The sequence below is a fragment of the Prunus dulcis genome, chromosome 1 (assembly GCF_902201215.1).
Source record: "Prunus dulcis chromosome 1, ALMONDv2, whole genome shotgun sequence".
NCBI lineage: Eukaryota > Viridiplantae > Streptophyta > Magnoliopsida > Rosales > Rosaceae > Prunus > Prunus dulcis.
In genome coordinates, this window is record NC_047650.1 from 29,895,697 (window position 1) to 29,910,597 (window position 14,901).

Consider the following 14,901-nt stretch of genomic DNA (forward strand, 5'->3'; position numbering starts at 1 on the left):
CGAGTATCTATTGCCGTCAAAAGACCTCCAAGCTAGAGAACCGAAAAACTCTGTGCTAGGGTTTTGCGAAAGTTCCGATCTACTTAAGCGATTAGGTTGTGTGGAAATTATTTTTTGTTAATTGAAAGATGGCTCGGGCCTTGAAGTACACCTTTAGCGATTATGCGAGGAACGCAGTGAGTAGAGAGGCCTTGCTCGAACCGACTAAGGTTTGTTGAGCAATTTGGTTGTGCTTTTTCTGGGCCTCTCCCCCTATCTCTTTCTGCGACATGTAATCACTGTAATATATGCCTGACCTTGTACTCTAGCATTGTCTGTCAGTTTTTTTTAAACGGTGGGTCTTGTGGGTATTCAAGAATGGCCTATTTCTATGATTCTTCCTTATCATGTAGGGATGGGGTTGATGGGTTTCCTGTCGAAACTAATTTGAAATTATTTTTGGTGATAGATCCCGATTTGTTCTTGGAAAATATAGACAAATCTGAGTTTTTCAAGGGAAAAATTGTAGGTAATTCTAAGTTTTTTTGGGGCAAATCTTGAACAAAGTTTGAGTTTTTATTCGTGTATATTAATATATCTTGACTCCCTTTTTTTGTTTTTTGGTAATTGAGATAGATCGTGAGTTTCTTTTTGCCATGTACTGACAAAAGAACTGTGTTTTTTTCTGAAAAGAATTGTTCGTTTGAACATGTATGTTACATAATTACTAATGCGAATCTTAGGGTGTTTTAATTTTTTTTCCAGATTAATATCACAACCCAAAACTACACTATATGTCCATTCGTTGAGTGTAGTTGGGGTAAAGTTTGATCTTGGAAGGGTCAAGAACTCATAAGTTGATTTAGAATTGTGGTTTTCATTGACAAGAAATGAGAATTAGGTTATGGACCTTGTAATGGGTTATCACCGTTTCTATCTTGATTAGAAACTGAATTTGTGGGGTTAACTGTGGTGTCATCACGTTGGTGTAAATTTTGATTTATCTAAGTAGTTTACAGGTGTAGTTTTTACCAATTTCTTTCAGACACCGAGAGTTCAGGACTTCATAGAATTTGAAGTTAAACTTTGGCTTACCACTTAGTCGTCATCTGGTTAAGTATCTCGCTACTGGCTAGTAAAACTGTACTAACCTAAAATTTAGTAATGGATCATTGTTGATTGTTTCTTTGATCTTATTTTCTGTGTCCCAACTCTTCTGTACTAACCTAAAATTTAGTAATGGATCAAATGTTGGTTGTTTCTTTGATCTTATTTTCTGTGTCCCAACTCTTCCTAGTAATGAGTCCGTGTAACGTCAGCAGTTTCTCTACTTCTGTGCCTTAGTCATGTTTTACTGGTCTGCTCTACCAATCTTATTGAATTTATTCTGGTGCTTCAAAAGCTCCAGAGAGAGATGGAGAAAAATGGCAAGAGTCAGAGGAAGAAAGAGAGAAGGGAGATAAGGGGACAAGGGCGTAAAGAGAAGGATGAGTCCATACCTGGTTATGTTACTCTTCACAACGTGAAAAGCCTTGATGACAAAAAGTGTTTCCAGCAAAAGAAGGGTAAAAAAGGGGAAGCAAAGGGATGGTGTCCGCAAAAAATTGAACATGAAGTTGATCAACTGGAGAGAAGTGACATTACGAACGAACATGGGCTGCCAACCTGTATTGAGAACAATTCCTACTTGTCTGATGGAACCCAAAGCAGCAAGAAAAGCAAGCCCTTGATCGTGCGCATTAAATTGCTTAAGCACAGCGAACCAGATGCCTCACTTGCCTGCTCTCCTTCTGGAAGGGTAGATTTGCTTCCTCCAGAGAGAACGGAAGTTGTTCTTGCACCCAGTCAACCCAGTGCAGAGACAAATGTAGAACTCAGGCTGGTCTCTTCAAAACCTGACCAAGATTTACCCTGTTCAACATCAGAGGGGGTCGAAACGATTGGTCAGAAGAGAAGTGCGAGTGCTGCATTTGAAGATCAGATTCAGAGTGAAGATTCACTCCATGCAAGTCTGATTGAGAATTGGATCCCTCCACCGATTCAATTTGCCGATGTTGGTGATGGTGATGAAGAATGGCTCTTTGGGACGAAGCATCAAAACAGATGTGGGTCCAAAAGATTTAAAGCTGCTAACAATGAGGTCTCCAGTTGTACAAGGAGCACGCTGTGGCCACAAGCACAGTGGTTGTTGGAGGCTGGCGTATATGCATTACCCTTCACGGTTCCATTCTAGTTTCTCGTACATTTCAAATGCGTGCCTTGAGAATTGCAAATGCTGCTCAACAGATGGCCAGTTGTTTTTTACTGTGCCAGATTGAAGTCTGAACAAGTCAGTTGTTTTTTACTGTGCCAGATTGAAGTCTTTCATTCTATGTTGCTACCGTGTTGCATAATTTAAGGTTGATTCATGATTTTTGCATCAGGCACCTCTCTACTTCTTTGAGAAAGGAAACCCCCAGATTACAAGTGCTGCAATCCAGGGATTGGTGGAGTTAATTAAAACTGAGATGCAAAGCGACTCTACAAATGTGAGTCCAGCCCCAGATGCATTTTTCAGCAGCACATTGCGGTACACACAGTTCCAGAAACAGAAAGGTGGGGTAATGGGCGAGAAATATGCCCCTATCAAGGTCTGACTCTGGGTTAAAGAGATTGTCATGTTTGAGGACGTTAAAGTTTGGGGTTGAGAGGAAGAACGATGAGGAGCACCGACGTGTGAGCATAGTCTATGAAAAATGCCCCTGAATCCTAAATGAGGAGCAGTTATGTGCAGATTCTTTTCCTCTTTCCCTTTAGGCAGTTGGCGCGTGTTAACAGGACAAAGTCCTTCTACCGTGCAAAAGCTCTACGTGAAGTTTGGGATTGACATTGCAGAGAAGCTTGTTATTTTATTTCTTTTCTTTTCTTTTTCTGGGAAATGATATTGTTAGAATTCAAGTTGATTGGAGATCTGAAGGATTATTCTGTATGCAACTCGGTTGAAATTGTATGATGTATAATTATTGTTGTTACATTCAAATTATGGAAAACTTGGTATTGGATAAACAGGCGTAAGCGTAAATAATCCTCTCATTTTCTTCCTGAACTGTTACTTTAACTATTATCTTAATTCATTTAATTCATTTCATTTCAAAAGCGTAAATATTTTAATTAATTTCATAAATTACTCAATATAATAATTAATTATTTTTAATTATTTTGTGGAATTTTTAAAAAAAAATTAGTACAAATTAGTTTGTTTAGTTTTATATTTGTAATTAAGTAATATTTTAACCTTATTTAATTACTTTAATTAGTAATTAGTTTTTAGTTATTATTTCTTGGCTCAAATGCTAAAATAGTCTCTGTGTTTTATTTTGTTGGCCAATTTAGTTTATGTGTTTTTAATTTAGCCAATTTGGTCCTTGTGTTTAGCACTATTAGCCAATATGGCCCATTCTGTTAAAATTGCCGTTAAATAAACATGATAATTCTTTTTTTTTTCTTCTTCCTTTGAAAACCTATTATTTTGTTGAAATTAATTTATAAAAATTGAATTAATTTAAAAACATATTAAAACTTCATTAGAACTAAAATATAGCATTAGAAAAAAGATTTTTAAAAAAAACAGGATGGGCGCAGGGCTACTCAGCAATGTGGTTAGAGGGAGTAGGGCGATGACTGCATGGTGAAGATTCTACTGGGAGATGGTCAGGAGTTAGGGATTGTTCTTGAGAGAGAGAGAGAGAGAGAGAGAGAGAAGGGGTGGGGTGGGTGGCTGTGACTTGGGGAGTTGGGGTTTTTGCGTGTGGGTGAGTTGTTGATGGGGAGAAAGGGTGTTTCTAAAATTGTGTTGTCCTTTGGTTTTTAATTGCTTTTAGCTTTTAAATCTTATTTTTATTTCATAATTATTTATTTTATAGATTGAATTCAAATATTTATATTTTTTATTAATATTTTAACAGAAGTTTAACGAATTGGATTACATTAGCTAACGGTTCAAAACACAGGGACCAAATTAGCCAAATTGAAAACACATGGACTAAATTGGCTAACGGGCTAAAACACATGGACCATTTTAACATTTAAGCCTTATTTCTTTAGTGAATAATTAGTATTTAAATATTTTAATTATAATTTCATACATTACTTAATAAACAATATTTAATTTTAAAAAAAATTCTTTTATGTCTATCTCGACAAAACTCAACAAGGCAGGTCAAAGTTAGGTCCGGTTCTGTTGTACTAACCCAAGATTGAGATCGAAACCTTAATCGTTAAGCCCATATCGAGTTACCTGAGTATCCAAGCCTAATCAAGTCCTAAGTACCCTGCAATAGGTTTAGGGTTTGGATTTGAGACTTGCGAACGATTTTGGAACAAGTTGAGATGAGTTCGGAATCTAGGATGTTCCAAACCCTAAATATCAAGTCTTGAACAAAACAACCTAGCTTCCGAACTCATCTGAACTTGTTCAAAAACCTTACGCAATCTTCAAACCTTAACCCTAAACCTACTAGAGGACTTAAAAGTTTGTTGGGATTAGTCTATTCCGTCAAACTTTCACCGGAATAAATCTGTCCCGCCAAAATTTCTAAGTAGCATTTTCCATCTCCAAATTTGTGTTACGGATGCTTCACCACAAACAAAGGTGGGCTTCTAAACAAAGCGTTATTCTCTTCAAAAGCCCAAAGCCCATTATCTTCCAGGCTACTCCCTCCAAGCCTCCAACTCTGGGCAACAAGCAGCAAGAAAATTAAGCATCTTTGTTTTGTTTTTTTTTCGGGGGGGTCAAGTATAGTCAAAGTTTCAAATAAGTAGAAATCAAATAAATTTTGATCCAGAAAGAAAGAAGAAAGAAAAAAGGACAAACTACAAATAAAAAACCCTAACTTATAGGGTCATTTATGAGTTCATACCTAATTTTAGGAACATTTACCAATACATACTCAACGTCACAAAAAACCTACAATTTGCCCCCTCCGTTAATGAGATCATCTAAGAATCCGTTATCTGCTTACGTGGCATTTGTGGAATCCATTTTTTAACTAACGTGTATTCCATATAAGAAATAAAATTAATAAAAATAAATGAAAAACAATAAAAAAAATCTAAAAACAAAAAAAAATACTTATAAAAATTATAAATTAATTAAATTTTATTTATAAAAATAAAAAATAAAAAAAACTCATCTTCTCCCATTTCCCCTGCGCCTGACCTCCATAACCCACCAAACTCAATCAGTGTCTTACTACTATACCAGACCCAACACCGCCGCCAAAACACCTAGCCCCTCAATGCTTCCTTGCCAGATCCGTCGTCTCTCTCTCTCTCTCTCCCCTCCCTTGGACCTAGAAATCTTCGATCTGTAAAACCCAGGTGGTTGGGTCTTCGCGACAAGCCATGGGGGATGTTTTCAAGACCTTGCGAGCTCGTCGTCGTTCTTCAGATCTCGCCGGAGCTAGAACAATCTTAGGATCTGCAAAATGAGTTTACATTTGAGGAATTATATGTGTTTTTGGCGTTCTTGTAGCTAGAACAATACATTTGGGGAAGTATCTTCATCGTTTGTTATTGGTGAAGTATCTGCCTTTTTGGGCCCTGTTCTTTTTCAAGTTTATGTTTGTTTGAACTTTGTCATTTTGTTCCAAAAATTAATCTTGTTTCTGGGTTTATTAGTTTCTTGAGGAATTTTGTCTTGGAAATTTGGAAATCAACCTATCACAGTACTTTACCAATATTCTTCTTTTCCAAATTTCTTGACAATTTGTATTTCCTAATGTTGTTGAAAAATGGGTTTAAATTTGAGGAGAAGAAGGATGAGCTTTGCAACGACATACTCTGATTGCTTCTGCTTTGAATGTTTGTCTATAAATATTCACAATGACACACACCATCACCACCAACATCGACAGCTCCATACTTGAGCTAAGTTTTGTAAGTTTTTGTATCAATCAATTCAAATCTAAGTTCTCAATGGCGGATGAGGTGTTGTTCTTGGATCTCTCCTCCAGGAACCCACGCCACACACCCAACCAACTCTGTGAACTTCACTGAACCCATCTTCCCCTACCCAAAAAAAAATAATTTCTAAATCTAAATAATAAAAAACCAGGCCAGTCGCCATAACCCACCAAACTCAAATCGATTTCAAAACCTCATTTGTACTTTGTCAATTTATTGATCAAATTCGAATTTGAAGGTTGCAGAACACCAAAAAGCCCCAATTTCATGTTTCTGGAGAAGTTGGGGTGGGTTGGGAGGGAGGAGGAAAGAGAAAGAGAGTTGGGTTTTTGGGTAGGCAATGGAAGAGGGGTGGCTGTGAGGTGGGGTTGAGTCGGGTGGGAAAGAGGGTTGCCTGGGTAGGAGAAGAGAGATAAGATTTTTTTTTTCTTTTCATTTTTTAATGTTTTTAATGATTTTAATATGATTTAAAAATAATATTTAATATGAACATAATTTTTTATTATTTATTTCTCCACCTGTAAGTCTATGTCAGTTAAAAAATAGGTCTTACAAATGCCCCGTAGGTAGATAACGGATTCTCTGACGATTTCGCTAACAGATGAGGTAAATTATAAGTTTTTCGTGACGTTGAGTATGTACTGGTAAATATTCCTAAAATCGAATATGAACTCGTAAATGACCCCATAAGTTGGAAGGATTTATGTGGTTTGTCCAAGAAAATGGAAGGATTTATGTGGTTTGTCCAAGAAAATAAAGAAAAAGGTAAGCAGATAAGGAAGGTGTGTTAGCTGGCAAAAGGTTGGCTTGGCTAATGGCTACGTCAGCAAGCGCTTCAATTACAATTTGACTTTTTGACTCTCTGTTTTCTCTCTATCAGTTTCAGTTTCTTCTCCCACGGGCCACAGTGCTACACTCTCTCTTTCCCTTAGCAAATTAGGGTTTATTAGCAAAATATGGGTTCTTGGTGATCCTGGGAAGTAGAAGGAAGAAAAAGTGACATCTTTGGGTTGAGATCTGCTGCTTCTCTCTCTAGGGTAGAAAATTGAAATGAGCGCCTCCAGGTTCATAAAGTGCGTGACAGTCGGTGACGGTGCTGTCGGCAAAACCTGCATGCTGATTTCCTACACCAGCAACACCTTTCCTACGGTCAGTCCCATTTTCGTAAATTTACTGCCTTCTTCCCATTTAAGTACAATTGCTTATGTATTTTCATATGCTTTAGTTTTTGCTTCTTCCTCCGGTAACTTCGGGGGTAAAGTGACGTAATTTCTATATTAGCTGCTCATTTGGCCAATAAAGCTTAATAATATTTCACCAAAGTCCAAACCTTGATTTAGGTCAAGAATGACATTAATTTTGCTTCATGAAATTGTATGCGCTCTTAATTTTTGTCAATTTTTGTTGGCACATTATAATGCATTGCTTTGTGTGTGGTGTTTAGGTTTCTTTTCTTTTAGAGTTGTGATCCTGCTACTTCATATAGGCGAACTTGGGTTGCATATCATTGACTTAGCGTGCCTTTGTTTTGTTAACTATCACGCACAACAGGACTACGTGCCGACCGTTTTCGACAATTTCAGTGCTAATGTTGTTGTGGATGGAAGCACTGTCAACTTAGCACTATGGGATACAGCTGGTGATTTTACTACTCCCCTTTTGAATATGTGGATTCATTTTCTTTGCTTTGTTTTTGTTTTCTTTTTTTGTTCTTTAGTTTGGGAATTGCATTAACCATTTTCTAACAGGGCAGGAGGATTACAATAGATTAAGGCCCTTGAGCTATCGAGGGGCAGATGTCTTTATCCTCGCTTTTTCTCTCATAAGCAAAGCCAGCTATGAAAATGTTGCAAAAAAGGTTCCAAATCTTCTTTATAATCATTTTTATCTTTATTTGCAATGATCTTAACATATGACGTCTTCGTCATTGGTGTGTGGATAAGTTGTTTGAAATTTTGTTTTCCTTTTCAGTGGATTCCTGAACTGCAGCATTATGCACCCGGCGTTCCAATAATTCTGGTTGGAACAAAGCTTGGTAAGATCTTGTTTCAGCCCTTCTTCTATAATGCATTGGTATATTGTTCTGGTGCATGATAATTTTGCTATGTTTGTGCTGGTGTCTGGTCTGGTGCATTATGGTCCCTGTAACTTTTGGGACTGGCTATGGACTATGAACTTCTCATTTCTTCCATGTAAAGATCAGCATCAAGGTACAGCGGAGCTGTATTGCTCTGCTCTTGTTAATCTTCTCATTTCTAAACTTCTTTTGGTGAGTGTGCATTGAGTACTAGTTCTTAATTTGATATTTTATTCAATACTGCACTGTTATCAAGGTTGATCTTTTGTTTACTTAGTCCTGCAGCAATTGATCACTTTTTTTCCTGTTCTTGAGTCAATATTTCTTATCATTATTTGGAGCATTTGTTACTATCATTTATTAGTTACTACTGAATTTTCTTACTCTTTTGATGAACGCGCTCAATTTTGTGATTTTCATTTGCAGATCTTCGGGATGATAAACAATTTTTTATTGACCATTCTGGTGCAGTTCCCATTAATACTACTCAGGTAAAGACTACTGCTTCGCCCCCAAATCTGAATATTTTTTTAAGTTGGTCCACTGACCTTCGATTACTGTTTTTGCCTAAAGGGAGAGGAAATGAGGAAACTAATTGGAGCGCCAGCATACATTGAGTGTAGCTCAAAAACACAACAGGTATGCATATTTTTCTTCTTCCCCTCTTCCTCAATTTTTCATGTGTATTTACCCCCCGTTATTGATGGGATTCATTGACAACTGTAATGGCAGAATGTGAAGGCTGTTTTTGATGCTGCCATTAAGGTTGTGCTCCAGCCGCCAAAGCAAAAGAAGAAAAAGAGAAAGGGACAAAAGGCTTGCTCCATATTGTGATAAGTAACAAGTAGATTTATGAGATGATGTGTTGACTGGCCGGCCTTTCTTCATCACTACCTCCTTTGTAGTTAAAGTCCTTTGAGGAAGCAGCAAGCCGTGGTGTATGTATAGCATTCACTGACATTCTAGGGATTCATGTGATAGCATTAGATGGTTTGTTTAAGACATGTTAACACACGTACCTCTGTGTCTCTCTCATACATATACCAGAGGTGATGAAGATCCCTATTATGACAGATGTTATTGGTTGCAATGTATTCATAATTGTCATTCCGCATTTTAAATGTTTGATAATACAAAAGTTTGGCTATTTACAGGTGTTGCGTTATGGTTTATATTCTTATCAGGTTGCGTAATGGAACTCCAACTAATGGCATTTTGATTTGGTTAAACTTTCCCCCGCAAACTCACGATTTTGGACCAAGTCTTTAGTGATATTTGAATCCCATAAAAAGAAATGTATACCTTTGCAATATTGCATTATCTCTTTACAAATAATATTAATGTCTGTATAACACAACACAGCATAAGCCAAAAATATACAATAGTGGTCTTTATTAATTTAATACATCCCTCCGAAAACTGCCTATTCTTATCTTAGCTTGTAATCGAAAAGATTCTTATGCATTACCTTTGGTTACAGGAAGTATACCACATAATAATAATAGTGCCTTTGAATTAATGAATCCCTCCACTATTTTCTTGCTGTAGACTAACTAGTTGTTTATAGAGACTACCGGGTCTTCCAATCAGCTGCTCGTGGCTTCCCATTTCCACCACCCTACCATTTTGCAGCAGAGCAATTCTATTTGCATCCCGGATAGTTGACAATCTGTGTGCGACCAAAATTGTTGTTCGGCCTTCCATTAGCTTATCAAGGGCCTCTTGAACAAGCTTCTCAGACTCTGTGTCCAATGCACTTGTTGCTTCATCTAAAAGAAGAATCGATGGATCTTTCAATATTGCTCTAGCAATTGCCACCCTTTGTTTCTGTCCTCCTGATAACTGCACTCCTTTCTCCCCAACTTGAGTTTTGTACCCTTCAGGCATTCTACTTATGAAACCATCTGCGTTTGCTGCTTTGGCAGCCGTTATCACCTCAACGTCGGATGCTTCCTCATTCCCGTACTTGATATTCTCATAAACTGTCGTAGAGAACAATGCTGGCTCTTGCTGAACTAGACTTATCTTCTTCCTTAACGATTTCAAGTTTAAGCTTTTGATATCATACCCATCAATAACAACTGTACCGGAAATGGGGTCATAAAATCTCATTACTAGTGCAATCACACTACTCTTCCCTGACCCGCTTGGGCCGACAACTGCAAGACTCTTTCCTGCCGAGACCCTTAAATTCAAATTGTCGAAAATGGTGATATCCGGCCTTGCAGGGTACCAGAAGCTCACATTCCTGAATTCTATATCTCCTTTGACATCAGCGACAACATTTGATTTGGGAGCATTTAGATTTATGGCTGTTTCTCTTTTTAGTATTCTGAAAATTGGGCCAAGTGCTTGTGATCCCTTCACAATGTCTGGCGTGAGAGCTAGAGTTTCTGCTATTGACAGAGCGGTGATTATTAAGACCATAAAGGACTTCATGATGTCTCCAAAATTTGAGTCTTTATGCTTGATTAGTATTGATGCATACCAAAGGCCAAGTGCATAGGAACAGAATGCAAAAAACTGCGACAAACCATAGCAGAAACCTGATATGTGTCCTCTTATAACTGCTTGCTTGTTTGGCTGGTTTAGTTCTGAGGCGAATTGGATTGCTATCCGTTCTTCACAACCAAATGCAGCAACCGTACGGATATTGGCAATTGCTTCACGTGCCACAGCCGTTGCTTTAGAGTAGGCACGGTTATAGTCCCCTCCAAATCCCTTTAGAAACAGTTGCTGCAGATATAGAATCAAGAAAACCGACATATATTGGATTAAGGATTAACAATTAGATGATTGAAACATATAATTATGCGCTTTAACATAATGGTGGTATGTGACTCTGACCTCAGCAATGGAAGCTCCAATAAGTAGTGGGAGAGAGGCAATGACAACAGCTGCAATACGCCAACTTAGGGTGAAGGCAATAACAAATGCAGTCGCTGTGAGTGCTAGATTCTGCACAATTGTTGATAGACGGTCAGCTAGAGCACTTCGCACTAATGTTGCATTTGCTGCTAAAATTGAGGTCAGTGCTCCAGTGTTATTCTCATCCAAATCAAACCAACCAACTTCGTTGGAAAGCATAGCTGCAGTTGAAACAAGAAAGATTTCTCATATTTGCTTGATTTCATAATGTAAATGATGTGAACAATGAATAAGTTGTTTTATTGCAATTAAACAAGCGTGTCTCCATCTCTATTTGTAGGTTTATCATTCTTAAATTATGCTAAACTATCACTTTGCACTTGAAATTGGAAATATAATTTGAGCTTTGAGGTTTGAATGGTGAGTAGAAAAGAACCTGTGAACATTAATAAGCGAACACGAGTTGTGAGCCGCTCCCCCATCAATGTATAGAAATAGTGTTGCAGCAGATATATTGGAACAGTAGCAACGGCCACTCCAACAAATATGAGAGCTACCTTTTTAACCTCTTGTTTGATTTGAGAACCAGTGGGAGCATAAAACGCTGTCAATATATCAGTTATTAAAAGAGCAAAAAGAGGAGCTTCCATTCCGGCCAGAACTGCACCAACTGACCCGAGTATCGCATAGGGCCACTCAGGGGCATTTAGTTTTATTAATTCCCATATTGATGCAGTAGGAGCAGAGCTTGGATTCTGCTGTCTTGTTGTGATTGGCTTAGCCTCCTGCTGATAGTTATTCGCGGTTTCTCGAAAGCTAGAATCTCTTGAAGAATGGCCAGATGTTAACTTGGAATCTTTAACACGTTCCAATACCTGCAAGCTCACCAGATTTGCATACTCCCCTTTCTTGGATATCAATTCTGAATGGTTACCACTCTCAACAACCTGGCCATTCTTCAAGACAATGATTGTATCCACATCTCGGATAGTGGACAGCCGATGAGCAACAATGATTGTTGTTCGATGTGACATGATTTTGTCTAGTGCCTGCTGAACAATTTGTTCTGATTCTGCATCAAGAGCACTTGTGGCCTCATCTAAGAGTAATATTTTTGGGTTTCTCAACACTGCTCTTGCAATAGCTATTCTCTGCTTTTGCCCTCCTGAAAGCTGAGTTCCTCCCTCTCCTGCCTGAATTCAATAATTGGTTATGGCTATCATAGACACATCAATTTAATTAGTTAAGTATATATGGTTTCATATATAATAACACAGTCGAGGAGATGAGGATGTAATGGTGCACCTGAGTGTAGTAGCCATCTGGTAATCCTTGAATGAAAGAATGTGCATTTGCAGCTTTAGCAGCTTCTATGATTTGATCCATGTCCGCATCTTCTTTACCAAACAGAATGTTACCAGCTATGGTGGTGGCAAACAATGCTGGTTCTTGGTTTACCAATCCCATCTGTTCTCGTAACCATTTTAATTGGAGAATTCCAACATCATGTCCATCCAACAGTATTTTACCTAGCAAAAGTTGGTTCATAAGCGACACAAGATCTTTTAGTTAAAAATTGATTGTCCAAGAAGAAAACTAATGAATTTTATAATTAAGTCATGGTTTGGACTTAAAGAGATTAATTAAATAAACCTGAAATGGGGTTGTAGAATCGTTGGATCATGGATATAATAGTGCTCTTTCCAGAACCACTGGGACCAACAACAGCAAAAGTCTTGCCAGCGCCAATAGAAAAGCTCAGATTTTCTAACACCCTATTAGGTCGTGATGGATAGCCAAAACCAACCTCACAAAAGTCAATCTGCCCAGATACTTTTGGCAATACTATTCCATTGTCTGAGACCTTAGAGGAGTTAGAATCTGTCTCAATCATCTTCATGATATTGGCCGCAGCAGCTCGGCCTTTAGCAATGGCAGCAAGGTTTGGAGCAGCTTGACCAAGAGCACTAGAGAAGAAAAAGGTCTGCTTTTAATCGGGAAACAAAAAAATACCAAACCAACAAAGGAACCCCATTACATATTAGAGTGGACTTACAATCCACTAAAGATGACATTGATAATTGTTGTGAATGCTTTCCCTCCATTTGTGTCATGATGCCTTACAAGTATGCCAGCATACCAGAGAAGCAATGCCCAAGCACAAAACAACAGTCCATATGTAAAGCCTACACCAACTCCTTTTGCAAATCCACTCTTTTTACCCAGTTTGAGGGCCTTATTAAGTGAATTTGAGTATGCTTCAATGGCTCTGTCCTCTCCTCCAAATGAATACACAGTACGAATCTGCGAAATAACCTGGTCCATGCAAAATGTGAGAGAAAAATAAAAGGAAGCATTGGTGGCCAGATTCATAAAATTCAGCCCCAAATTAAAGGTTCTCAAATATATATATCATGCTTGAAATTACAAGAACTACCTAGCGTAGCAGAAGAAGATACACTAAGTATAGTTTACCTCTTCAGCAACTTTTCCGGCTTCAGCATAAGCAGCCTCACCCTTTTCTGATAAGGTAGACATGATTATTGTATAAGCTCCCCCTGCAATAGCTATCAATGGAACCACAGCCAAGGTCAGAAGCGTAAGCCGCCATACCGATGTAAACCCAATGCCAAACCCAACAATGAACTGTGAGAGGTAACGCAGAGCATGGCCTGTCTGTATTAAGATACAAGGAACAACGTTAACTATGTCATCTATGTATCTTTAAGTACCCTCTTCTTCAGAAAATTTCGCTACAGAATCAAGCATAGCATCATTTTCCTTTTTTCCGCTAATTACCTTGTCACCTATTGCATCTTGTACTAGAATTGCATCGCTTGAAATATGGAAAATAATATTAGTGTCTCTGGCTTCAGTGTCGAAAAAATTGATATCCTGTTTTAGAACTGACTGGAGATACTTCAACCGCAAACGAGCTGTCTGCCTCTCCCCGGTTCGCATCCAGAAAGCGACACCTGAAAATCAAAAAAATGTCGACAAGGGCATTGATGCTCTGTTTAAAGTGAAGAAAAGTAGTTGGTTGCTCGCTCTAAGAGATAATTTTGCCAATAAGATGAGTTTGAAAACTGAAGTGATCAAGCATACCAATCCAGGCTGATGCAAAAAGAAAGAGTCCAAGATATACCAAGTACAAAGCGTGCTGCATGCAAATATGAGAAGGGGCAAAAGTCAGATTTTACAGTTGTTGACTGTAAATGAGAAGAGAACCAAAAGTAACACTAAACATATAAACATACATATATGATATGAGAGATCACTGATAAATTTACCAAAACAGAACATCATGGAAACTCATTTAACCTCCAAAATTCAACCAAATTAGTGTCAGTGTGGGACGAAAAGGGTTATCAAATTCAAATGCTAGTCTAAAAATGAAATGTTTGATTTTACCTGGGAAACCCGGGAAGACAATTGTTGAGGATGCTTTGCCAGATGTCCCAGAGAATCAATCATACGACCAAACAAAACAAAGAATACAGGAAGCACAGCACCATGGATGCAGGCCCCGACACTTCCGAAAAGCATCAAGACAAAGTCCACTTTATCAGCAGCAGCAAAAAGGCCGACTAATGAAACACTGCGGTGCTTGCTTGAACTCATTGGTTGCTCCATTTTCGGAAGTGGGTTGCTGTCTCCGTCTGAAAGCTTATTGGAGGCAAGCTCCACTTCCTCCATTTGTAGAAAAATCTACGTAGCCAAAGTTGCTGAGAACAGAAAGAGGGAGAGAGCGAGCAATTGGAATTAGATGAGCGTAAAAGGTGCAGGCCTAGGTGAGTTCGTGAAGTCTATTTCTCGCCAATTAATGCCAAAGCTATATAACTTAGTTGGGCAGCAAGCCAACAAACTACTCGGCTACTTATTAACTGACTTTTGAATCTTTATTGCCGTCTTTTGTAGCTTTCACTTGAGCTGTTGTGTTGTGTGGAAAGTGTGAGAAATTTAATATTAATTTTCTATTTGAATGGAAAGTAATAGAATTTATTGGGTTAAAGAAATGAACTTGGGTTATTATA

The 14,901-nt window shown here is 38.1% G+C and overlaps 3 protein-coding genes across 4 annotated transcripts; 2 read left to right on the top strand and 1 right to left on the bottom strand.

Annotated features, from left to right (window-relative positions):
* Position 1: 1 nt before the first annotated feature.
* LOC117616474 lies at positions 2-3,024 on the top strand. 2 transcript variants are annotated; one of them, XR_004584140.1, is made up of 3 exons: positions 2-209; positions 1,382-2,308; positions 2,403-3,024. XR_004584140.1 is itself a non-coding variant. In XM_034345803.1 (2 exons), exons 1-2 carry the CDS (start codon positions 129-131, stop codon positions 2,210-2,212), a joined length of 912 nt encoding a protein of 303 aa, XP_034201694.1. In that variant the 5' UTR covers positions 2-128; the 3' UTR covers positions 2,213-3,024. The 2 variants fall into 2 exon arrangements, 1 of the variants encoding a protein (XP_034201694.1); XM_034345803.1 differs by having other exon boundaries at positions 1,382-3,024.
* A 3,720-nt stretch (positions 3,025-6,744) lies between these two features.
* Positions 6,745-9,155, top strand: LOC117613334 (rac-like GTP-binding protein 5). The gene is made up of 7 exons (XM_034341949.1): positions 6,745-7,071; positions 7,474-7,561; positions 7,671-7,780; positions 7,894-7,957; positions 8,426-8,490; positions 8,573-8,638; positions 8,732-9,155. Exons 1-7 carry the CDS (start codon positions 6,973-6,975, stop codon positions 8,831-8,833), a joined length of 594 nt encoding a protein of 197 aa, XP_034197840.1. The 5' UTR covers positions 6,745-6,972; the 3' UTR covers positions 8,834-9,155.
* A 131-nt stretch (positions 9,156-9,286) lies between these two features.
* On the bottom strand, positions 9,287-14,666 carry LOC117634140 (ABC transporter B family member 13-like). The gene is made up of 10 exons (XM_034368115.1): positions 14,279-14,666; positions 13,973-14,027; positions 13,667-13,842; positions 13,343-13,543; positions 12,924-13,183; positions 12,521-12,834; positions 12,173-12,396; positions 11,304-12,060; positions 10,847-11,088; positions 9,287-10,735 (listed from the first exon to the last, which is right to left on the bottom strand). Exons 1-10 carry the CDS (start codon positions 14,561-14,563, stop codon positions 9,515-9,517), a joined length of 3,735 nt encoding a protein of 1,244 aa, XP_034224006.1. The 5' UTR covers positions 14,564-14,666; the 3' UTR covers positions 9,287-9,514.
* Between the last annotated feature and the right edge of the window lie 235 nt (positions 14,667-14,901).

Bases quoted from the DNA above. Each gene is read 5' to 3' on its own strand.
- LOC117613334 (XM_034341949.1), top strand. From the start codon at position 6,973: ATGAGCGCCTCCAGGTTCATAAAGTGCGTGACAGTCGGTGACGGTGCT. The intron at 7,562-7,670 runs GTGATTTTACTA...ATTTTCTAACAG, and splicing joins AGCACTATGGGATACAGCTG to GGCAGGAGGATTACAATAGA. The intron at 7,781-7,893 runs GTTCCAAATCTT...TTTCCTTTTCAG, and splicing joins ATGAAAATGTTGCAAAAAAG to TGGATTCCTGAACTGCAGCA.
- LOC117634140 (XM_034368115.1), bottom strand. From the start codon at position 14,563: ATGGAGGAAGTGGAGCTTGCCTCCAATAAGCTTTCAGACGGAGACAGC. The intron at 12,835-12,923 runs GTAAGTCCACTC...TTTCTTCTCTAG, and splicing joins AATGTCATCTTTAGTGGATT to TGCTCTTGGTCAAGCTGCTC. The intron at 12,397-12,520 runs GTTTATTTAATT...AACTTTTGCTAG, and splicing joins ATTCTACAACCCCATTTCAG to GTAAAATACTGTTGGATGGA.
- LOC117616474 (XM_034345803.1), top strand. From the start codon at position 129: ATGGCTCGGGCCTTGAAGTACACCTTTAGCGATTATGCGAGGAACGCA. The intron at 210-1,381 runs GTTTGTTGAGCA...GTGCTTCAAAAG, and splicing joins CCTTGCTCGAACCGACTAAG to CTCCAGAGAGAGATGGAGAA.